Genomic DNA, 23,308 nt, shown 5'->3' with positions numbered 1-23,308 from the left:
AGCGTAGTTCGACATGTATAATTTCCAGGCAGCAGAGGCGGGGCAATCGAAAATTTACAGGGCTGTGTATTATTCTCATTCCATCAAGTCACACCAAAGTGACATGATTCAGGGAGGTGCACGTGTGGCTTGCGTAAGAATACTTAGCCGCCCCCTGATGCGGCACAGATTCATGAATCTTGCTCCGCCCCCACATGGCTGCCTATCACTCCAATGCCTGCCCGCAGTCCACTATGCCGTTTCGAGGAGGTACGAGGGAAGCTTGCCTGCGCAACACGTGTAATCTGTTTCAAGTAGCCAATTTTGTCGAACACTTTCGCTCGTATTTCCGGCCCCACGCGCACGTCGTGGCCCGCCAATCTCTTGGCAGAACGGGATCTTGCCTATCTTTGGTACTAACATGGGGTGTTTTGTTACTTCTTACCTTGCTCGATAGTTTTGGAGGCTGCGGCACAGCAAACTCTATGTGCGTCTTGGTGCACGCATATCGCGGGGTTGCAGATGCCCCAGGGAAGATAAATAGTGGCGCTCATCGCAGGGCAGTATTTTTCTACTTCTGCGATCCTCCTATACCATCGTTATTACATCTTGCAATGTCGCTTCCAAAATCCCCTGTCGTCTTTCGAGGTCCTGTGGATCCAAACGCTAAAAGAAAGCCATCGAAACTTGAAAAATTTGTCACGACAGCTGAGATAGCGACTCGCGAATTTCAGGAGAACCCAAACAGTCTCATATGCCACGCTTATCCGAGAGGAAAGACAAGGTGCCAGAAGAAATGCACCCCTTCACAGCTCGAACTCCAGAGAGCGGCTGAAGTAATCAACGAGAAATCACTCCCCTATGACCCGCATGATGCTGTAGCGGTGTCATATGCCCTTCTTTGCGCAACCCATTGGGGCCAAACCATGTTTGGACAAACGTTGTTCCTCGACCTCATCCTCAATCAATCACCCAAGGACCGTGAGACGCCCAACGACAGTGAGACGCCCACCGCCAGTGTACCTGCTCAAGAGCTCCAAGTGATCTTAGCACCAAGGCCTTCTAAGAACGAGCTTCTACCGGGGGAACTGCTCGATTTTTCTCTCAACGAAATTCGGCGGGCGTGCAACAACCTCGATGAAGACTCAAAGGAAGAGCCCGGCAATGCTTTAATGCAAGCCCTTCCACCGACCGACGGCAGCATGTTAGTACTCCGGATCGAGTCCCGCTTAAGGACCAACCGTCAGCGATGGGAGTTGTCGCCATCCTCAAGCACGTCGTGGCGTGGACCAGCCCATCTAGACTACTCGGTAGCGAGAACAGCTCTCGCGTTCGACCACAAAAGCGGATTCCGATGCATTGCGTACGATGCTGACGAACGCCGCTGTGAGAATGTGCTTCCACCGGATGAATGTGGTTCCGTGCGGGATGCTTTCGGATGCGAGTTCACCATCCATATTCCGCCTCGACTCCTCGAACAAGCCATAACACGTCTCCTCTGCTCTGAGCACCGGAATGCTTATTGGAAGCATGTTTACTACCAGAAATGGGCTCCAAGATTGGCAGGAGGCGAAGAGTCATCGCGGAAATCGCCCTCGTCTGTTGCCAACTTCCAAAATCCGAGCGTTAGCTGCCGAAAGGTTGATACGAGCTCAACCCCCAGTAAGGGTTTTGTGAAGTCGGAAGAGCCCACTCACGATAGCGACGAAGCGGTACTACCCAGTTCGTGCGGCAAGCCGGACCCTTTCGTGTTTGGGAAGGAATCAGAGTTGTTTCCAGGGGTTCCAAAAACTTTTAAATTAAGTGATCCCTTCGCTTTCGTCCCCTTTCTCAAGAAAGATCCATCCACCGAGGGCGCGAATCCAGGAACACCTCTGCATCGTACGACTCCAGATGAGACTGTTCGAGGGAATCATCCTTCCCCTCCGAGACCAGAACCATCCTCTTCTGCCAGTTCGCAAATGCCGAACGCTCCGAAGAGTGATGGAGTCGGCAATGGTATGGGCCAGAGGGCAAATAAACCTGTTTTTAGCTTTGAGTCGACTTTTCCTTCTTCGGGAGCTGCTTTCCGGGTCAGGAGCAACGCGTCTCAGACTTCCGAGACACAGAAAAGCCAATCTGATAAGCCAAGATGGTTTCCAGATTCCCAAGTGGACTCGGCATCGCCCTCAATGCCTTCCATGTTTCGCTCCGATCCGTATCGGGTAGAATACCACTCTTTCGATGATTATGCCTCCAGGACATTGCTGGCAAACGAGCGCGGCCTCATCCGTGACTTGGAAAGGATACAAAAAGGCTTGGGGTTGATCCCATCGCCTGTAAGGGATGTCAGCAAGTTACAACTGCAGGGCCGAAAGCTGGAAGATAAGTACTTCTCCGCATGGAACCTGGCCGGCGAGAGGGAGCGCGGAGGGATGGAAGAACCGGTCTACGAATGGTTCCGCATCTGCGACCTCCACGCTGCTGCATCAGAATGTGAGCACGATCAGCTTTTTGAGGCTGCATGGAACGCAGAGGTTCACTCCACTGTGCTGCGCCTAGCCTTGCAGGGGCGACGGCGCCAGGAAACAGGCGTGTGGTACCGCGACATTACAACGGCAACCATTCTAGAATCCTGCCTCCATCTCTCGCCCTCCTCGGCGGCACGGACGACTGGCAAGAGGGTTGACTATGCCATCATCCTTGAGCCATCAGAAGATCTGAGGCCTCGCATCAAGGACAAGGTCAAAAGAAGCTTCTCGACCACCATCAATCACACTGCCCAAGAGCACATTCGCTACAAGCCAATCGCCATTGGCATAGAGACGAAAAGGTTTTGTCAGGAAAAGTTGAAGTCTGACCAGGACAAGATCAAAGCGGATGAGCAGCTCCTTGTCTGGGTATCTGGACACTTTACCCGACTTCGCCAGCTCCTATCTACAAAGCAGTCGCAGGAGATTCCAGCCTTGCCGCTCTTGCTGGTGCAAGGACATGATTGGAAGCTGTATATGGCGAAGGTTGGTGAGAATCCACTTGAGCGTAAACTGGATCTTTTTCAAGAGATGACTATTGGTTCAACGGCTTCGATTGTGGGTATCTACACCCTGATTACCGCCCTACGAAGGCTGGCGGAATGGGCCGAGAAAAATTATGGACCGTGGTTCGTGGAGTCCATCCTTGACTGAGAAAGATTGGACTACAAAGCGGAACCCTTCACGGTATCAGATGCTTTTGCCGCGCTTATTTGGCAAGAAAGAGTACTTTTGTGTGAAAAGAAAATATTGCTCTCTCGATTTGTGACGCAAGATGTCTCCAATGGACGTGCGGACATGCTCGCCTGTTGTGCATGTTATAAGCCGATGGAACCAAAGTGGGGATAAGCTTTGGGGTAGAGGAGTATTGAGATTGGGGTAGGCAGATGCTGTTGGGGTAAGTGGGGTCATCATGATTGGTCAGCATCATCCATGTGTCCGTGGTGACGCCGCTCGGCAGTGTTGTCACTATTCTCCCGATCCCGTCCTGCAACGGAATGCCGGCATGGAAATAATTACAAAGGCGTATGGGTACGCCCTGATGATGCGATACGTCAAACCTCTGGATATGCTCGCATTCCTACGCTAATTAGGGCAGAACCATAGCTCTCTTTCATAAAGCAAATCCGCGCTAGCCATCGGATGCAGAAAGGGACTGTACTACAAGTTGACGTGGCGTGAGGCACACGGCCAACTCGATTATTATATGTTCATACTACGTAACACCTATAATCTAGTTTCCCAAACGGTACAATTGACACCCTGACTTACTCCAATTCTGATGCTCTCTTACGTTGATGAAACCATATAACCCCAAATGTAGACCGAACAGGCTTCGTTCTGAACTTAACTCCAGCATTGATTTCTAAGATGACGTCTTCATTGGGTTTTGAGTTGATTTCTGAGTTGTTGTCTACGTCGATTTTCAAGTTGATTTCTAAGATGGCCACGGATATTCATGGTGTGCAAGTGAATATATAATTAAGGACATTCCTCAAGAAAACATAGACTCCAGCTCAAGTTGGCTGAGATTGCCAAAAAAAAAAAAGGACATCTTCATCAATCGAATATGCCTCACAACATCCTTATCACCGGCGGCTCTGGCTACCTTGGTGGCACACTGCTCGCCCAGTTCCAACCAGCCAGTCTCCCCAACTACGGAACGCTCTTTGCGCTTGTCCGGAAGCCCGAGCAAGCCGAAGCCATCAAGCAATATGGAGCCGAGCCTTTGATCTTCTCCCCCGAAGACGAACAGGCCACCAAGAAAGCCATCGTCGAGAACAAGATCACCATTGTGTATTTCTTGATGGGCGCGTACTATGCTACCAGCCAGGTAAACTTCATCAAGGCTCTTGCTGAAAGCAAGAAGGTCACCGGCTTGGAGGTACACTTCCTCTATGTGAGTTCTTCCCGAAGTGGTGACCCTTAAATCGGCCCTATACTAATACAACGTATTTTAGACAAGCGGCGCCAAGATGTTCTCCAGCCTTTCTGGGGCGCCGATCGATCGGCCCTTGTTGGACAATGACCCTGGCTTATACGAGCAGCACAAAAATCAGAAGGCGCCCTACGAGGAGGTGCAAATTGTACGTGTCCCTACTTTAGCGAAGATGAAGATAATGTAGGTAGGAACAAGCACTTTGCTAAACAGTTGCATCGCAAGGCTACCAACACGAACATTACGGTCACCGAAGAGGGTTTGAAGCATGGTGTCAGGACCTATATCTTCGTCCCTTGCATCGTCTGTAAGTGCACTGTCATTCGCACTGTATAAAGCGCTACGAGGAGATGCTATACTAATGCCATTCAAGACGGCGAGGGAGAAGGCTTCGGCAACAAAATCTCCATCCAAACCGTTGACATCGTCATCGCCGCCAAACACACGGGCCGCGTCTACAAGCTGGACAAAGAACGTACCGTAAGTAGCACCACTCATATCTTACATCCACACCATATTCACCCAGTCCGCATACTTACGAACTTCAATCGAGATAGACCTGGCCAGTTTGCCACGTCCACGACAACACGACCCTCTACCTCTCCATCCTCCGCGCCATCCTCAACAACAAAAACCCCGACCACGGAAAGAATGGCTTCTACCTCGCCTCCCCCGGCAACGTTGCCTGGGAAGACATGTATGCCGCCATTGCCAAAGCGCTCGCCAAGCGCGGTGTCATCACGGATGCGAAGGTGGAGCTCGTGGATGAGGATGCGTTGGGCAAGATGGCGGAGGCGCTAAAGGTGTCGAAGCCGTCTGTCAGGGTTAAGATCTCGGGACAGTAAGTCTTAGTGTGATGGCTTATACGGGAAAGAGCAAGTTTTGCTGACTCTTTCGTGTAGATCGACCTTTACTGCCGAGCACGGCCACTCGGTAGGTTGGAAACCCAAGTTTGCGCCGGAGCATATCCTTGAGGCTGCTGATGCTGAGGTGGATCTTATCCTGGCTCACTTGGATGAGCGTCACCGCGGGTTGAGGTAGATAGGCGCTGCAGGCTGTCTGTGAGTAGTGGTACAATCTTGAGGAGACGTGCCTTCCCAAACAAACCACAACTTCTATCACCCGATCCCGAACCGGTTAGCCTCCCACTGCTTCGCATGTCTTCTGGTTGCCCGAGAATTATCTCTTGCTTCACCCCCCACCGGCATTACCAACCCAGCCTGATCTGAGCTCTGCCTTGCGTGCCATGTCTCTGACTCAATCTTATCTCTCCCACCTTCATCATTGAAGGTTCCACAGGCCCGTTTCAACCTACCACTCTCACCCAGCAGTTAGAAGCACCTTCTCTCAGCTTCCACACCAAGCACGCCGGCCTCACCCACCAGCTTGCACGCGCCAGCATTGCCACCCGCGTCAATTCAATTCCCACCGTGGCGAAGTACTGAGGACTGACAGCCGCCTTCCGCCTCTGAGCCATCATCTTCACCTTCCCTTCAACGCAGTACCTCTCACCCTTCGCCTGGTGAAAGTCATACCTACCAGAAAGCACTGCCACCGCGACGACACCCGCCTCACCTACGACACTGAACAATCGACGAGACCGCTCACCGCTCAGAAGTCACCGTCCGTTGCAACCCGAGCTCACCTTCAACCCCATCACCAACGACCAGGAAGGCACCGACCTCCAGATCTCTCACTTCACCAGCCGAGACCCCGCCACCAACCTCCGAACCTATTCCGTTCCCGTCATCACAGCAGCACCAACAGAACACCAAGCCGCAGCCACAAGCCAACACGCAGCAACACAAAAACAGATACAGCACATAGCCAATCAACTCGAACCAAAATCAACATGTCCGGCTACGTCTACATCCTCCACTCCGCGACGGTCCCGCACCTCGTCAAGATCGGCTTTTCGACAAGGCCGCAACGCCGCGTCCGGCACCTGCGGACGCAATGCCAGCTACCGGACCTCGAGATTGTGCATCTGACGCCGTATATCGAGGGACAGGCGAGGCGCCTGGAGCGGCTCGTGCACCGGGAACTACGTTGGTACAGGGAGCGGCGGCCGGTTGATCGCGGCGGTCGCACGTCGTTTCAGAGGGAGTGGTTCCGTTGCAGCGTGGCGAGGGCTAGACGCGATGTTGATATGACGATGATTCTCCTGACGGATCCGGAGTGTGTTCGTGCTCTATGGCGCATGCGGTACACTTTGTGATGAGTAGAGGGAAAGGTTGGTGGGGAATAATTCTGCGTCGGACCTGCAAGGCGTCCGAGATCAATGGAGTAAGCCTCACGACGAGGCTTTATCGGTTGGCGTCAAGGAGACAGGTGCGGCAGGTGTGGGAGAAAAGTTATTGCAGTTCTACATCACTCTGCTGAGAACTAAAGGAGCTACGGGTGATGGAGCAGAAAAAGAACACGGTGCTATTTGGGTTCCCTTACGGGTTTACGACGTTGAGGTTGACCAAAAATTCTATGAGATGTAGGGGAATAATAATTTTCTCGATTCCTACAGACATTAATTTACGTATGCGGTTGCTAGAAATTTACATCTCGCTATTGAGTCTGCGAGTTCGGTGTCTTCTAACGGTTTAATTCGCCGCATCGGAAGCCAATACAGGACCACAGCAAACTGTGCTCGAGAGTCTGCAGTGGGCCACCGTTTTGGTGATCTCAAACCATAGGCATTGAAGGATCTATATTGATATTTTGGTTAGATGCCCTGAAGCACCACCGTGGACTGAAGTAAATCTAGGTTGAATATTGTTCGGCATGAGCGAGATATTTTCAGCTGGAGTAACGGCCAATCTATATCCTCCCCAGAGAATGCTACAAATATAGATGCCACCCCTACTGGCTTCAGCAACCGCCATGACCACCGAAACTTCTTCCTCTACGTTCATGTAATAGGATTAATACATCTCGGCCTGTCTGCTCACATCAGTCATCCACATTTCCCCCCGCGTACGGAGACATCATACGATCTTTCTAAGGCTAAACTTAGTCAACGACACAATATTTTTCGGCGTAAGCAATGCCGTCTCATCCTTCTCAAACTTTTACCCAGCCATATGAGTACCTTCAGCAACCAGCTTCCGTCAATGTCACCTAGAGAAACCCCTGCATCTCGAAGAAGCTCATCGACCTCATTCCAGAAAAAGACGTTGCAGTTGGGTCTGCCCCAAATCGGAGAAGCAACTTGACTGCTTCTACATTGTAGTTTCCAGCGGCTGTCATGACCGCCGTCGTTTACCGATCACTTTTCATATTGGGATCTTCCCCGGCTTCAAGGAGTAATCGACCAATTTTCGCGTTGGGATTGTCTTCGACTTTAGTCCCAAAGAGCATTTGGCCATTTTTAGGTCCCACCACTACGATCCGAAGCGTATCCCTGCTCTTCTTTGACATTTAGATTTGCGCCACGTTGGAGGAGTAATTCAGTGAACCTCAATGCTTTAGTTTTCGCAGCAACGTGAAGCGGTGTCGCTTTATCGAGAGGCATCGCGTTTACATGGGCTCTAGACACCATGAGAAGCTTAGAAATCTTCAAATATTTATTCTCGACGGCATGAAACAACGCTCTACCCAGTGGTCGGCCCATCGTCCGTATATTGATGACATGCTCCAGAAGCTCCCTGGAAATTTCGAGATAGTCGGCACGGACGGCTGAGGACAGCATACTTTCCTCTGCCATGGCACCATAGCGACAGAGAAGCTTGACAATTTCCAGTTCCTGTACATGAATAGCTCTAAGTAGCACGGTCTCTCTGTCGCAGTTCTTTACGTTGGGGTTTGCCCCGAGCTGGAGAAGCTGTTTCCAAATTCGCGAAATTGCCTCTGTGTACGGTGGGCTACACTACCCATGCCTATGGTCAGTGATAGCGTGCACGGTCTTTGTTTCTGAAATTCGAATTCAAGAGAATCCACACATCGCGATCAAACCAAGAGTCATCACCGCAAAACCGACCAAGAAGGCCTCTGTTATCGACGTCCTCATCTCTCGGCTACTACAACTTCCTATGTATGTGTTTTATCTACGGCGTTTCCACTATCTGGTCTCATTGCTTTTTGGTATGAGAGGTTTAAAATGTACCGTTTTTCTGACAGGGCAAAGGACGTCGGATATTTAGATGATAGTTCGTAATTTCAATATAGTTGCAACAGCATTCGAAACCCGATATTACCTAGGAAATAAAAGCAAATACACAATTCCATTTGTGCCCCTAAAGAATAACTACAGTTTGTTTTGTGCAATGTTCAAGGAAATCATCACATCCGTTCGACTTGAAGTCAAGTTCTGCGAGCCCAACTCTCTGGTACCTCGTATTTGGGTTCGAAGAAGGGAGACTGGCTTCTGATTTAGGGCGTTCGCACAAGCCATAGGAGTAAGGGGCCAAAATTAAGCAGTAGAGTGTGTTTCTCATACTTCCCTCTTCGTAAAGTAGGGCCAAGCAAAAGGTTGGGACAGTCCCACCACTTGGCAAAATATGATGGCTGTCAAGCTTTGCTCTGCTACCATACGCCAGCTTCAATGGCTGGCCATTGGCGTTTGCGATCTCCCACCATTGAGTCGAGCTGGGGACTTTGGGAGAGAAAGACATTTGAAACAAGTGACTCGATATCGCGATCCAGCCGCTGTCAACCCTGCCATATGAATTGCTACCACACGACGGCTGAACCTGAACGTCTTCGATGGATGCCATCTCACGGAACCCGGTACCATTGTAGTTGCCGAAATCGAGGGACGTAGATGGCAGCCATCGCCTCAAATTGAAGCAACGACTGATCATCTGATTTCGCACGGCAGGGTTGTCGATGACTGAGTCAAGGCTGGCCCAAGACCAGGATGGCGCTCGATATGCCTCAGGTCGCTCGGGATGCTGACTTTCGACTACCCAGCAAAGGCCGAATAGAATATGTTCTCGCCAAAGACCTGCCAAGTAGGTATCTCTTGAAGCGAGCTGCATCTCTGCAGCCATTCCAGATAAGGCGGGTAGCTTGTCTTTCTCTTCTGACAACCTTCCCCATGAGTATTCCCTCACGATTTGGGTCCATCGTTCAAGTGCGTCATGCTCAAATTGAATTTCTGATAAAGGGAAGCTCCCGGTAGGCGTATCGGTGGACAAAGAGGGACAGAGCTCGCATGCGCTGCTTTGCCTGCATTGCCAATACACTTGGTCTTTGGCGAAATGCAAGATCCGCCGGGAGAGGTTTCTTTCCTGGAATGTCCAAGCACGGTCCCCCAGATAGTCATAGATCATTCGGTGGCTATCGGGCTGGAAGTAGTTTGTATCTTCGAGGCAAAAATGTCCGTCTACAAATGGATTGGAAGTAAGCTTGAGGGGCAGGATCCCCAGAGGGTTTCGATAGAAGTAACAGCCACCGTTGTCGTCTCGAGAGCCGGTGGCAGATATTGTGCACCAAGCATTCCGGTACACGTCTGCCATCTTAGATGATTCGCGCTCCCAATCCTTTTCTGAATCTTGGATGATGCAAAGTCTGTCGATCCAAATGTGGCGCAGGCGCAAACGGACGGTGATTGCGCATGCATCGCGGAGCGTTTTTGGTAGGAGCGATACCGAAAGCCATTCCCTCATATCTTTCAAGTTGTATTTCCTCAGCATGAACGACGCTCTCTTTCCCCAACAGTAGCTGAGCGCCGTGTATTCCGGGAGCCTTAGGTATTCTCCTGATGGATTCTGGGACCCCTCTTGGCCCTCTGGTCTTCGATATTCCTTCAATCTAAATCGTTTTCCGGACGACTCAATACAGATCAGCCTTGCTGGCGGGTTTGAAGGAAACAAGTCATGGTTGACTTTGCACTGTGCATGGGTTTTGCTGCACTCCTGTATCCAATTTTCTACTTGAGAAAATGTGGTGTCTGAATCGGTGCAATTTGCGATCGGAATACCAAGTCCGCTGTTATGCTTTTCTGTCGAATACTGTTACTCAACGAACGATGCCCTTCTAATAATGTCATACCTTGGTCGCTGTACGAGTCGAAGCTCAATCTAACTGGATAGTGATCAAAATTGTCGTCCTTTACAGGGAGATTGAGCGTCAAAGTAAAAAAATCGTCGTCCTCATTGAAAGTCTCATTTCTCAAACAAACTTTCAATCCCTGCTCAGGAAGACCGAACCTTAATCCTTTTTTCTCGACTCTGAACCCAGCAGTTGTGTGTTTGATACTCTTCCAGAATTGTTGGCAGAGGGGACAGTTGCCTCTGGGATTATGACAGCAGTTGATAAGATCGAGCATGTCTATGTGAAATGGAATCCAGCTAATGTCCGTTCCCTTATATAGCCCACTACTAAGTTCTAGAGGCGACTTCAAGAGGTCCCGGCAAGGTCGACAGAAGGTTGTGGGGGGGTCAACTCGAAGCTCGCGACCGGCATTCTGAAAGTAGTTGTCATCCTCATATGACAGAGTGTTTTGCTTTACTTGGAGAATGTGGTTCCAATCCAATAGTGCTTGTAGGCTAAGAGAAATTGCAGGGTGGGGTTTCGGCGGAGTCGTGGGCATAGCACCTCCCACGCTTCTAGCCGTGCCGCAAAGCCATACTGGCTCGATCGGCATTGGCATAGATGTTCGTATTTGAGGCGCGATTGAAACAGCTTGGTTTCACAGCATTTCGAAAATGATCGAGATTGGCGGGCGGAGTAACTGAAGAAAAGGATGAAGCAAACACGGTAGTCTTCACCACGGCGCTGTCTCATATCAGCTGCATGGAGCTTGAATGTCGAATGCACAGCCCCGCGCGGGGTAATAGTAGTTTTTCTCAGTATTCATAGTAGTGCTGCCGAGGACCCGCTCAACAGATGATGATTGGTCAGATCGCGATTCGCCTACCCTTGACGTTGGACCAGGCTGGCAGGCAACAGAGTGGAGAACACCACCAGCATTGCCCCATTACATCCTGCTTTAGGCTACGATCTTCCTGATGTTCAAACTTTTGAGTAGGCTGCAATCCTATGGAATACGGCACGACAGCAACTTCGGCTATACCGTAGTGAAGTAAGGTAAACGGTCAATAATCTCACTAGCCGATGAAGCGTTATCATCGGTACCAATGAACTGGTCCAGAGTCCCCAGTTTCGAGTGCAAAGCCTCACTCGCGATGCGTATGGCACTGGAAAGTCACGTACCTAGATGCCTTGTGCCGTCCAGTGCAGTGACTAATCGGCGTGTCTGCCTTGTCAGCCTCGCAGCAAGGCTGAAACTCACTGCAGGCATTTTTTCCCGCTCCTGTTCGTATTTCCGATCGCAAAAAAGCCCCACTCCGTAGGATTCGCAAGGCTGCCGAGACATAGAGAACCTTCCTCGGGAGCAAGCTGAAACGTATTGATTCCAGACTTCTGGGACACATGGCTCTTCCCTGGGATGGCGTATCTCGTTGAAGACTGACAAGTGGAACTGGTCTGCGGTGTCCTTCTCCATAGAAGAATTGACCGTCTTTCAGGGGCGGCGCATAAGTGCATCCCCGCGAGGAAATGTTTGCGTTCAAGAGGGAAAAGGATTTGAGAAGAGGGGCAAGCCGTTAAATCCTCAGAGCTGTGAATAGAGCTTCCCAATGAGCTATGTGATAATTGCACCGTATCAGGCAATCCTACGCACTCAGAATGGGGGTGAGATATCCTCTGTAGCCTTGGTTGCAGGATATATTTGAATGTTGGAATCGTAACATGATTACAGCCGCCGTTGGCGTATGTAGTTGTGTTCAAACGGGAATGTGGGCTGATGATAGTTTCTAGATTAGCTCAGCGCTGTACCATTAGGTCGGCTGATCTTCTCCATGCTTGCCATCTTACACGTGTCGAACCCCGTTAACTATGTGTGCATTCGCACAGGCGCAGAAGGTATAGTATTGTGTAGTTTTATTAATGAGGTAGGACTGAAACTATTACAGCGCTGGTCTGTCTTTGTGCATGTTGGTTGAAAGTCCTATTCCGATGCTCGACAGTGACGTGTACAGTCGTATTTATCCTTGTTTGTTTTGTTTTGAGAGTGGGGCTAACGCGTCGCGCTTGATGCTGCTTCCCACATCCCCCATCTCACACAATTGTCAATTCGAGTGATCTTCCAACGTATTCCGAACTATACAGATCTCTCTGACAGAATCAATTACCAGCCCTGCTTCAACATGGCCCGGAAAAAGGATAGAAAGTCACGGCCGTTGCCCGCAAACCGCTCCGGCAACCGAAACTCCGAATACCAATATTACCCACTACCCGCGGGATCGATCAGGCTCATTCGGATCTTACCTGGTGAACCATCAGCTCGGATCCGGTGCACGATCGTTCATAGGCGCCTGCGGTACGATCCCGAATATGATGCCGTATCGTATGCGTGGGGCAGTAAAGACAAGACACGGCGTATATATGTGCAGCCGATGGATCCCTCTCTCTCAGAGATGACTCTTCCGGTGACAGTAAATTGCTTTCACCTACTAAGGCACCTCCGGAATACAGCAATCCCGAACGGCGAAATCTGGATAGATGCTATATGCATCAATCAGGCCAACGACGAGGAGAAAGAGAAACAAGTGACGATGATGGGTGAGATCTTCAAGGTCGCTGAGCGCGTCCTGGTGTATCCTGGAGATGTTCACCAAGACAATGCCAAGAAGATGGAGGATCTCAGGACACATATTGAGGTCCGGCGTGACGACAGGATCCCCAGGCCACTCGGCTTGATTGCTACTATGGAGAACATCTTGAGGCAGGAGTGGTTTTGGCGGACTTGGGTGCTGCAGGAGGTCGTGCTGGCCCGCCGTCCGGAGATAATTCTTGGAACAGACACGTCACCATGGATGGATTTCACAAGGGTTGTAGAGAAGATCAGCCGTTTTGCAAAGAGATTCTACAAGAACAAGATCTTCAAAGACATGCCACCTATAGTAGGGCTCACAGAATCGATCGACAAAGGCGACGACCTGAAGTTGCACGACCTGCTGAAGAGGACCCAAAGATTGAAAGCCAGCGATAACAGAGACAAGGTTTTCGCATTGCTTGGGATCGCTAGTCCTAATCCAACATACAACTCGCTTGTTCAGTACGGACAAACAACAGTTGGACAGATTTATGCCGCTTTCGCTAGGGCTATTATCGCGGAAAGCGGCACATTGGATGTTCTGAGTTCGAGCGCGAACATCCGGCTTACATGCTCGGATCGCGACGAGTGTTTGAAGGCCACCTGGGCACCTCATTGGAGTGCGCGACCCCAAGTATCCTATGACAACAGTATTGCAACAAAAGGGTTTTTCAATACAAATGCAGGACTTCCCGCTTCTATTTCAGAAGTCACTGCCGAGACAAATATGACGCACAAGATAAAGCGTCCGCCATGGAACGTTTTGGCGGTGCGAGGTAGAAGACTTGGTTTTCTAAGCTCCCCAATTCCGGGATTTTATTTTGGCGTAGCATTTGGAGGTCCTGATAGGACGGAAATTCCAGCAAAGTGTCGAGAAGCTTGTGCCATGGTGGAGAAATGTTCCAGATATCACGGGGAATCTGCGGAACATATTTGCTTCCAGACCTTTAACTTTCATCTTCCTGTTGAGCAGGGTCTGATGGAAACTGAAACGCTGAGTAAAGAGTTTTGGAAGGCGATAGATGATTGTGGGAAGATGTCAGGCAAAATTGGACGACAATCCGAACCTGGGTTGGAAACCTTTTACACGAACGTATCTTACAGGCGGATATGCACAACTGATAATGGTTATTTCGGCCTGGTTCCATCAATCTCCAGGGAAGGAGATTTGGTGTGCTGCTTAGCAGGTGGGAGTGTGCCTTACGTGCTTCGACAAAGTGGCGATGGGAACGACTTCAAGTTGGTTGGAGAATGTTACATTCACGGAGTCATGCAGGGTGAGGCTCTCCGAGGGGCGAAGCTGGAGGATCTGGAGGTCTTTCAGCTTTCTTGATGGAATTGCTAGAGCACAAAGCTTCTTGTTTTCGCACTATTTTCAATCTCATTTCGTCTCCATCACTTATGTAGCGCCAAAATAGTGCGTATCCCACCCGATTACATGCGGTATAAATATGCAGCGGGCAGCTACAGGTCCACTACTCGACGTCTCGTATGGCCGTGCTTGCAGGATGAAGGTAACAGAATGCACATTATACTTAGCTTGAAATTCTTCCAGAAGCGGTTATAGCATTGTCGCATTATTTCTACTCTAAACTCATACTATAGGGATATCAATCAACAACCACTTCCAACCATACTCACCAGACCACCTTACTCCGACCAAATTATCCCGTAGAAGGACGCGGCACGCAAGAAAGCAACACGCAATTGACGCAAAGCGACTTCCGAAACCTGTACGGATCACGCCACAGCCCCGCAACCGCGCTATTGCCATTCCCACCATCACCATCACTAGTACTCATCACCGCAGCCCTGGCCGCCTTCCCAAGGAACACAAATGTATCCAAGTTCTCCACATCCACACTCCACCGCTTCTTCAACGCCCACCGCAGCAGTCTCGCCATGTCTGCAACGTATGCAGCGCGTTCAGCTACTTCCTTGTCCGCCGCAGCTGTCTCTTCCCCGTCCACACCATCTGGATCATAGTAAAACTCCGCTCCCAGCGCGGCCCGGGCATCCAGGAACGCATCAACGTCTGCAGCAACAGCATGCATGGCGCAGGTCTGCAGATGGTCCTGTAAGCGGGGGTGCTCGTATACAGACGAATTGACGGCGAGAGCGGCTTCGACCCATTCGGCGAGGTTGGCAGTCAGGGTGTCGCGGGTAGTGGAGGCGGTGGAGGCGGCGGAGCTACCGCGGCGCGGACGCTGGGCGGAGGGAAGGATATCAGGGGCGACAGCGGTGTCCGGGGAGAGCGGGCGCTTTTGCTGGGTGGTGGTGGAGGGTTGAAATTGTGGTTGGGGTGAAGGTGAGGCGTCGATGCTGGGTGGTGGAATTTGCGAGAAGTCTGTTTCGGAGATGATGGATTTGCTGGGGGTGGATGGCGCTGGTGCGACGGCGGGAGGGCTGAGGAGGAGGAGAGGTTCGCAGTCTAGGAGCGGAGGTGTTGGGCCGAGATAAGGCGGAGGTGCGGATGAGGGAGGATTGTCGGGGACGAGGTCAGGCTCAATGCCAAAGAGGCTCCAGTCTACTTCGGACGTCCGAGTGTCGAGGACATGTTCGACGGCGAAGGGACTTGCGGGGGGCGGAGCAGCGGAATTGCGGTCACACACCAGCTTCAAACCTTGACGGGCATAGTCGCTGGGTTTGATATAGACGGAGAAGGCGCGAGCTTGAGAAAGAGAACGCAGCCCATGCAGGACGTCTGATGTGGTACGAGAAGCTGGTGTAATTTTCTTCGCGGTAGACTTGGGCATGAGGACGTAGCCAAGCTTCGGAAGGGCGAAGTTGGCACGAATTACGCGGCCAGAGTCAAACAGGCGTGCATCTCCAACTGCTGAGAACACGGCGGGCGTGTGGATTTGCGAGATTTCCAGCTCATGAAAAGTCAAGGCATAGGAGGAATGCGGCGGAATGACCAAGGCCAACTCCCGCTGCCGCTCCCGGCCTGCTGTCTTGACCGTGACTGCTAGAATGAACCATGCCCAGACCCTCTGCTGCTCATCCGTCGTGACCTTCAATGTAAACCCGGCATCCCGTTTATGGCAAGGTGTCAGCGAACCGAGGGTGCAGTCGTGGCCATGCGCATCGGTCCATTCAGCGAGGACAGTCTCGTTCACGTCAAGCTTGCCGGGGGCGTACATGGCGGACTAAACGGGTGGGTCAGCAGACGTTAACACAACGAGCGGAGTCGAAACGAAGCCCTGCGCGTAATTTCGCGCAGCAACCCACCCGCCCAGGCTTTGACTAAGAAGCAGCCTTGACTTCGGCACCGCGTCGAATCCAGGAAGCCGTACCCGACAGTAGCAAATGGACCGAGCCGTTGGCGGGAGTTGGTAAGGCAGTGCGCGCAAAGCAGACCGAGCCGTTGCCAAACACCCGCTAAGGCAGTTCGCTTGCTTGTGTTCGGGAGTCCGACGATCGGTAGGCTGGAGGTATCGATGTGGGAAAGAGTGCGAAGAAGGCGACTACACAGCCGTGCCTGCTTACTCGCCGTGTGCTCAAACCGCCGGATCTGGAGTCAGGGATACCAAACGGAGTCTGCGAAGCGCAGCCCCTACAGAGCCCCAGGCCTTCCGTCAAGCGGAATTGCCGGGTAGGCGCTGGAATTTTATAGCGGCCTGCTTGGTACTTGCCCTGGGCTCCCGCAGCGGGGAGCAATACGTACCATAAGCGGGCAACGGTGAAGTGCAGGGGAAGAGGCGATGGTGTTGACGATGGAAGCGATGGTCGGAGGTTGCGGAGGTGGGTCAACGTCGCGTCGGCGCGTCTTGGCGCGCCATGACTCAGCACAGCATTACGTCATCACACCCAACGACTTCTTCCGTCGCGTCTCCGCAACAACGCGTCACCGTCAATCTATAGTCCCCTCTCAGCTCATGTCATGGGTAGCTGAAGTTATCGTCCGGACGTATATGTAGAATTAAAAATTCGACATTCTCGTCCGGATGATAGCTTCAACTACCCATGACATGAACAAAAAAACAAATCCACGGTAGCCATCGGTTGCGAGAGAGGGCGGCTGTATGGATGCAGCTTCTGCGAGCGGCCTATCGGCGTTTTCTGTCCAGCATGCCCGCCTCGTCCTGTGTCACTCCCGTCTCATAACTCCGTCAGGCACGGGGAACATGGAAAACACTAAATTCATTGGCAAAATCTACTTAACAAGACCCATTTCTAAGAGCTTGTTCCCTACCAGAAGAAAGTAGTAATCCGCATACACCAACCCCGTATCCGCCCACCTCCTCAGCGCATGCTCGAAATTATTAATCGTAGCATGCATCACCACCGACTCCAGCTCCCCCTCTCCCTCTCCACCCGCCGACAAACAGCCATCCACAATCCCCCTCACACTCCTCAACGCCACCCTCAAAAACTCCTCCCCCTCCGCCCCCCTCCCCTCCTCCCCCAACGTCTCATAAACCAACAACATCGCCCACACCGCAACCAGCACCGCACTCGAGTCCCTTGGCTCCCCCGGGCCGCGCTCTTTCTCCGCGTCAAAGTCCCACGGCACGACGCCGTCCTCCGGCATCCGCTCGATCCAGTACCGCGCCGTGCGCAACGCCGCGTCCAGGAACAGCGGCTCCTTCACCCGCCGGTAGCACTGGATGAAGCCGGCCATGGCCCACGCCTGGCCGCGCGTCCAGCAGGAGTCGTTTTTGTAGCCTTGGTGCGTGAGGGTTTGCTGCGCGGTGCCGGTGGTGGGGTCGAAGATGACGAGGTGCGCGGTGGACCAGTCGGTGCGGACGTGGTGGCGGAGGGTGGTGAGGGCGTGAGTGGTTGCGATGTGCGCGAGGGAGAGGTCGCCCGTGATGGAGGCGGCGTGGTAGAGGAGGTCGAGGTCTGTTGGCGTTCGTTAGCCCGTTAACCCGTCAACCCAGCAGCGCAGCAGCTCAGCGCCCTAGCATCCTCCCCTGCCTCCAAAATAGATCAGGGCCACTCACTCATAATATTATCAATCACAACCAAAAACTCCCTCCCTGGATCCTGAAACTCATACACCCCCGTCCGACACCCATCCCAGCTCCGCACCGCCCCAACCCTCGCATCAAACCGCGCCGCCAAACTCCGCGCCGCCGTCACCAGCGCCTCCCGACACTCCTCGTCCCCGTCCAGCGCCATTCCCAGCTGCGCCCACGGCTGGATCATGAATCCCAGGTCGTGCGTGTCCGTGCGGCCCGCCTGCAGCTTCGGCTGCGCGGTCCACCACTTGCACGCGAACTCCAATGCCGGCGGGTGCGGCAGCGGTCCGGGGAGGGCGGATGAAGGGAAGTGCGAGGGGTAGCGCAGTTGCCGCTCGCGCAGGAGGTAGAGGCACCCTGGGAAGAAGCCGGAGGTCCAGAAGGAGGCGGGGGAGTAGATGTAGGTGGTGCCGCCTGGCGTCGTGTATTCGGGGAAGGTGGTGGGTGGGGAGTCCTGCTGGTGGGTTAGCGGTGGGATGAGATGGGGGAAACGGGGGGAGAGGGGGACAGGCGGACATCGTGGAGGGCTTTGCTGGCGACGGTCCAGATCTTTGTGATGACGGAGGGGGAGTAGAGGGCGTCGAGGTCGTGGGTTTGGGCGAGTGGGCGGGATGGCTCTGCCTGAGGTTTGGACGTGGTGTCCCCGTTCGTGGCGGCTCCCATTATGTTGTCGTCTGAATGTTTCTAGGAACAAACGCGGTACTGTTGAGGCGAAGGTAAAGTAAACCGAACTGTGTAGTCGACTTGATATTGACAAGTCCTCAAGCCGCAGTCACGGGAAGCCGTATGCACAGCCCTTCATCCTCGGCATTTCTACAAGCCCGCACCTACATCGCAAAAATAATTTATCCACTTCTTCCTCACAACCATGGCCCTCACGTGGTTCTGCGGGGGATCAGCCGGGGAGCTGTCCGGGGAGACAGAATGGTCGCAGCCCGGAGCCCGGGCCCGGTCTCGGAGACGCTCCGGGAACACTGGACCACCCCTGCAACTCCCCCGGACGTGCAGCCCCGCTCCGATGTGGAGCCCCACGAAAGATAAGCAGGTGATGTAGCCTGAGCTTTTAGTGTTGTTTCCTTAGGCCTGAAATCCCGGCTCCTTGCCCCGTCGTACAACCAACCACCACGGAAAAAAACTCCAAATGGCAAAGTCCATGGACAAAGCAGACGACGCTATCGTCCACCATGAGGAGCGTCCGGACGAGCATCCTACTGGTCGGACGGACGTGAAGGGCGATGCGGAGGTTGACCAGTACGCGCAGGAGACGGCGCACCTGCATATCGATGCGGCTACGAACAAGCGGCTGTTCAGGAAGATAAACAAGCGTGTCTTGGCGATCATGCTTGGGGTGGGTTTGGAATCGAAAAGCCCCGATATCTCCGCTGTGCTGACAAAAAAAACGATATCCAGACGTACTTCTGCCAGGCGCTTGACAAGGGAACCCTGGGGTTCAGCTCGATCATGGGCATCAACGATGATGCGCATCTGCACGGCAACCAGTTCAGCTGGCTCGGCACCATTCTCTACATGGGCATTCTCGTGGGGGAATACCCGACCAATTTCCTGCTCCAGAAGCTGCCCGTGGCCAAGTATCTTGCTGTAAAGTACGGTCTCGCGAGGCCCTAGCAGATGAGAGACGACGAGCTTACCCGAAGCAGTGTGTTTCTGTGGGGGGCGGTGGTGACGTGCTCTGCCGCAGCCACCAACTGGGGTGCTTTGATGGCCGTGCGTTTCTTGTTGGGCATCTTCGAGTCTTGCGTCCAGCCTACCTTTATCATCCTGTGAGTCTCGGAGGGGAAAAGCCCGCCACAATCGGACTGACCTATTGCCAAGCACTGCAATGTGGTACACCCGGGAGGAACAGGCGGTTCTGACCAGCCTGTGGTACTGCATGATGGGTGTCCAGTTGATGGTAAGCCCCCGCACCTGGAACACACAAGACTGGGGATTGACTCTTTCTCTCAGGTCGGCGGCCTCATTGCATACGGCGTGTCCCACATCAAGGACGCGCCGGTATTCTCGTGGCAAGTCCTCTTCATGGTGCTCGGCTTGGCCACAGTGCTGTGGTCCATCGTCATTGCGTGCTTCCTGCCCGACAGCCCCATGAAGGCGAAGTGCTACAACGAAGACGACAAGCGCTTGATGTTCGCAAGAGTTCGGGGCAATCAGACGGGAATGCAGAACAAGACGTACAAGCGATACCAGGTCATTGAAGCACTGGTTGATCCGTACGTCTGGTGCTGCGTCCTCCTGCAATGCACCAGCACGCTGATCATCGGCGGTCTCGGCGTCTTTTCGAACCTCATCATCAAATCCTTGGGTTTCACGGTCCTGCAGACGCAGCTGCTCAACATCGCACAGGGCGCAGTAACGATTCTTGTCATGGTCGGAGGTGCCATGCTGGCCAGCAAGACGAAGCAGACGCTGTTGGTCATGTTTGTGAGTTTTGATTTGTGCGAGCTGAGGCAAAGCTGACAGGAAGACGAAAGCTCTGGACACTTCCAGCCATTGCGGGAACAGGGATTCTGATGGGAATAGCCCCCAACTCCAAGAATGCGGGAGGCCTGCTCGTCGCGTTCTACTGCACCCAGTTCATCCTGGCAGAAGGCAATCTGATCTTCTCCCTCATATCGAGGAACGTTGCCGGTCAGACGAAGAAGGGTGTAACGCTTTCCATGACGTTCATGTAAGTCTGCGTAGTCGTGTATCATCGGCTTCATTTGGCTGACATACTGTCAGAGCTTGGGCTGCGGGAAACAGTAAGTGCAATCCCAGAGATCCGGTGGTTGAGATGCAGGTTTATTGTAGCAACGCAGGCCATAGGAAGTAGTAGGCGATTAGCCCTCAGAAACCGCTAACATTCATACAGTGACGGCTCCGCAGCTCTTCCAGACTAGTGATGCTCCTCGATACCGACATGGCTTTACAGCCCACCTCTGCCTCTACGTTATTTACATAGCGGAAATCGCCGTCACGTGGCTCATTCTAACGCGCAGAAACAAGGCTCGCGCTATTAATGCGGCGAGCAGAGCAGAGGAGGTTAGTGAGCTTGCTGTTGCGTCTCGGAATGTGTACGCTTACTCTGCTTGTAGATGGGTTCTGGGGCCGGAAGCAAGACTGATGCCCAAGAACTCGCACTTCAGGACCTTACAGACAGGGAGGTAGGTGCTCTCGTTCTTCGTGCATTAGAAATGATACTGAGATGTGCAAGAATCCGGAATTCAAATATGTCGTTTAGTCAGATGGGAGGGCCGCGGAACCGTAGATACAGAATAATGAATCCACCATTTGCTCCGCGCCACATCAGCAGTTGAAGCAATTACTAGGCCATTTTGTAGTAATTTTAAATTGATTATCTTTTTCCTGCCAAACGCCTTATTCCCCCTCGACACGAGCCTACATGTTTTCCAACACAAGCCATTCAGTGCCAGACCCTCTTAAACCCACCCCACAGCCCCCGTTCCCCCATCCCCTCAACCAAGCCCACCAAACGGCCCCTGCTGGCCCATATCCTGCAAGTTCGAGTACGTACTGACCCTCAAATCCTGCTGAAACGAGTCATCAAAGATACTCCGAAAATCCTCAAACGCCGCATACGAGCTCTGCCCCGTCGGCGACGCAAACGCCTGCTGCGCCCCCGCCATTGCCGCCGCACCACCCATCGGATCAAACGCTCCTCCCGCACCCCCCATTATCTCCCCCGCCTGAAACGCCAACGGCAGCGGCGGAAACGCCAGACTAATCGAATCCGGCGACTCCCCAACATCAGCCGCTTGAAACCGACCATCCGCCACGATCCCCCCTGCTGCACCTCCGCTGCTGTTGCTGCTGCCCTGCTGTTGGCCGGACGGCGTCGCACTGCCTCCAGCGCTCCTCATCACCGTACCCGTCTGCTGCTCCGCGTACGCGGGCTCGCGGATATCCAGCACGGGATTCGACGACACGTCGTGCCGGCCCTCCTGCAAGCTGGCGTGCGCGCTGGCCAGGCGGTCGGCGAAGCGGGACGCCAGGTTGCCGGAGGTGTCACGGGTGCCGGTGTAGTGTTCGCCGCTCCAGCGGGTGGAGATGGCGCGGAGGAGGTGGACGGCGTTGGAGACTTCGTCGGAGAAGAGTTGGGTGTAGTGGGCGGAGTGGGCTTTTGGTTTGTCAGTCACGGGGGTTGGGGAGCGGGGGGAGCGGAGGGGTGGGGGAGGAGGGGGGATGCAGGCAGCGGGACAGTACCGAGGAGGACGCGGCCGGCGATGAAGAGGCAGAAGGAGAATTGGGGATTGGTGATGCCGTCGGTTGCGCGCAGGAATTCCTTGGCGATCATGACGATTTCTTTGGCGGCGGTGAGGCAGGTGCCGGCGGAGGTGGAGGAAGGGAGGATGGCGGAGTAACGGTTCCATTGTTTGGCCGGGTAAGCGATGCTTTGGTGGAGCTGGATCACGGCGGCGTTGTGCGTGATGTGGGCGAGGGTGAGGTTTGGGTCCATGTTGCCGTCGTCGTTTAGAGCGCAGGCGGTTCGCCATTTCGGTGGGAGGAATAGTCTCCATCTGCACGTTGTCAGCCTCAACCCATAGTAGATGTGGCGTCTGCCTACCTGACGAGCCTCAGGTCCAGCTCCTTGAACCGCATCAGCCAGATCTGAATGCTCTGCGGATCTTTGAAATTGATGCCGTGCTGGAGGAAGAACTTGGTGACGAGGTTGAGGCTCTCGGTAGCTTCGATACAGAAAGCAAAGCCACCAATCGAATCGACTTCTTCTTCATTTGCAGGGAGTCGTTCGCTCGTTGGGGTCGGCTGTTGCTGAGACGGAGCCATGTTCTCGCCTATGCCGAAGAAGGGCGTAGTGGTCGGTGTTCCAGCCTCCCAGATTTTACCCTCGCAGGGGAGACGCCGCCGTACGTCATTCCTGGTCAGACTGTTGTTCCAGCTGTTCTACGGTCAGATGGGCGTCTCATGGGCGGAGGGCACTTACCCTGTTCCAATACTGCAGAAGCGGTCCATCAGGAACGCGTTCCAAAAGATGCGTCTACGTTCTTCGGATTCAATCCAGGTATTTGCGCTACTGAGGAAGCTCATTCGGTGAAACAGATACTCGGTGTTTTCTCTCGATGAATCATCGTCATTGTCTTCCACGCTTAATTGGAGTTGTTCAACGGATCTTGTCAATGAATTCACCAGACTCCACGCCATTGGCCCCCGACCACCGCCGATCTGCTCAAAGCATCAGCGGTTGAAAATGAAGAAGCTCGGATAGAAGGGAAAGCTCCATGGTTAGTCAATATGCATTTACTCACTATATCGAATGCAACAATCACCAGAGCTTGCAAGTTTTGGA

At 53.1% G+C, this 23,308-nt stretch overlaps 6 protein-coding genes across 6 annotated transcripts; 4 read left to right on the top strand and 2 right to left on the bottom strand.

Moving 5' to 3' along the window:
* Positions 1-2,150: 2,150 nt before the first annotated feature.
* Positions 2,151-3,143, top strand: LTHEOB_4556 (uncharacterized protein; the record flags this gene model as incomplete). The annotated part of the gene is made up of 1 exon (XM_035513603.1): positions 2,151-3,143. The coding sequence occupies one exon, from the start codon at positions 2,151-2,153 to the stop codon at positions 3,141-3,143; it is 993 nt and encodes a 330-aa protein (XP_035374605.1).
* Positions 3,144-4,059: 916 nt separating this feature from the next.
* On the top strand, positions 4,060-5,469 carry LTHEOB_4555 (uncharacterized protein; the record flags this gene model as incomplete). The annotated part of the gene is made up of 6 exons (XM_035513602.1): positions 4,060-4,389; positions 4,451-4,576; positions 4,654-4,735; positions 4,802-4,908; positions 4,986-5,269; positions 5,331-5,469. The coding sequence occupies 6 exons, from the start codon at positions 4,060-4,062 to the stop codon at positions 5,467-5,469; spliced, it is 1,068 nt and encodes a 355-aa protein (XP_035374604.1).
* An 811-nt stretch (positions 5,470-6,280) lies between these two features.
* Positions 6,281-6,646, top strand: LTHEOB_4554 (Meiotically up-regulated protein; the record flags this gene model as incomplete). Its single annotated transcript, XM_035513601.1, has 1 exon — positions 6,281-6,646. One exon carries the CDS (start codon positions 6,281-6,283, stop codon positions 6,644-6,646), a length of 366 nt encoding a protein of 121 aa, XP_035374603.1.
* An 8,039-nt stretch (positions 6,647-14,685) lies between these two features.
* On the bottom strand, positions 14,686-18,648 carry LTHEOB_4553 (Glucuronyl hydrolase; the record flags this gene model as incomplete). Its single annotated transcript, XM_035513600.1, has 5 exons — positions 14,686-16,170; positions 16,689-16,790; positions 17,217-17,866; positions 17,968-18,439; positions 18,502-18,648. 5 exons carry the CDS (start codon positions 18,646-18,648, stop codon positions 14,686-14,688), a joined length of 2,856 nt encoding a protein of 951 aa, XP_035374602.1.
* Positions 18,649-19,126: 478 nt separating this feature from the next.
* On the top strand, positions 19,127-21,223 carry LTHEOB_4552 (MFS transporter; the record flags this gene model as incomplete). Its single annotated transcript, XM_035513599.1, has 10 exons — positions 19,127-19,333; positions 19,396-19,589; positions 19,644-19,766; positions 19,819-19,897; positions 19,951-20,424; positions 20,475-20,671; positions 20,725-20,744; positions 20,855-21,024; positions 21,078-21,146; positions 21,197-21,223. The coding sequence occupies 10 exons, from the start codon at positions 19,127-19,129 to the stop codon at positions 21,221-21,223; spliced, it is 1,560 nt and encodes a 519-aa protein (XP_035374601.1).
* A 235-nt stretch (positions 21,224-21,458) lies between these two features.
* On the bottom strand, positions 21,459-23,049 carry LTHEOB_4551 (uncharacterized protein; the record flags this gene model as incomplete). The annotated part of the gene is made up of 4 exons (XM_035513598.1): positions 21,459-22,120; positions 22,207-22,520; positions 22,568-22,900; positions 22,946-23,049. 4 exons carry the CDS (start codon positions 23,047-23,049, stop codon positions 21,459-21,461), a joined length of 1,413 nt encoding a protein of 470 aa, XP_035374600.1.
* Positions 23,050-23,308: the final 259 nt, after the last annotated feature.

This window comes from Lasiodiplodia theobromae, assembly GCF_012971845.1.
Source record: "Lasiodiplodia theobromae strain AM2As chromosome Unknown scaffold_12, whole genome shotgun sequence".
NCBI classification, from domain to species: domain Eukaryota; kingdom Fungi; phylum Ascomycota; class Dothideomycetes; order Botryosphaeriales; family Botryosphaeriaceae; genus Lasiodiplodia; species Lasiodiplodia theobromae.
The sequence above is the reverse complement of the archived record's forward strand: the minus strand, read 5'-3'. Positions and strand labels throughout refer to the sequence as shown.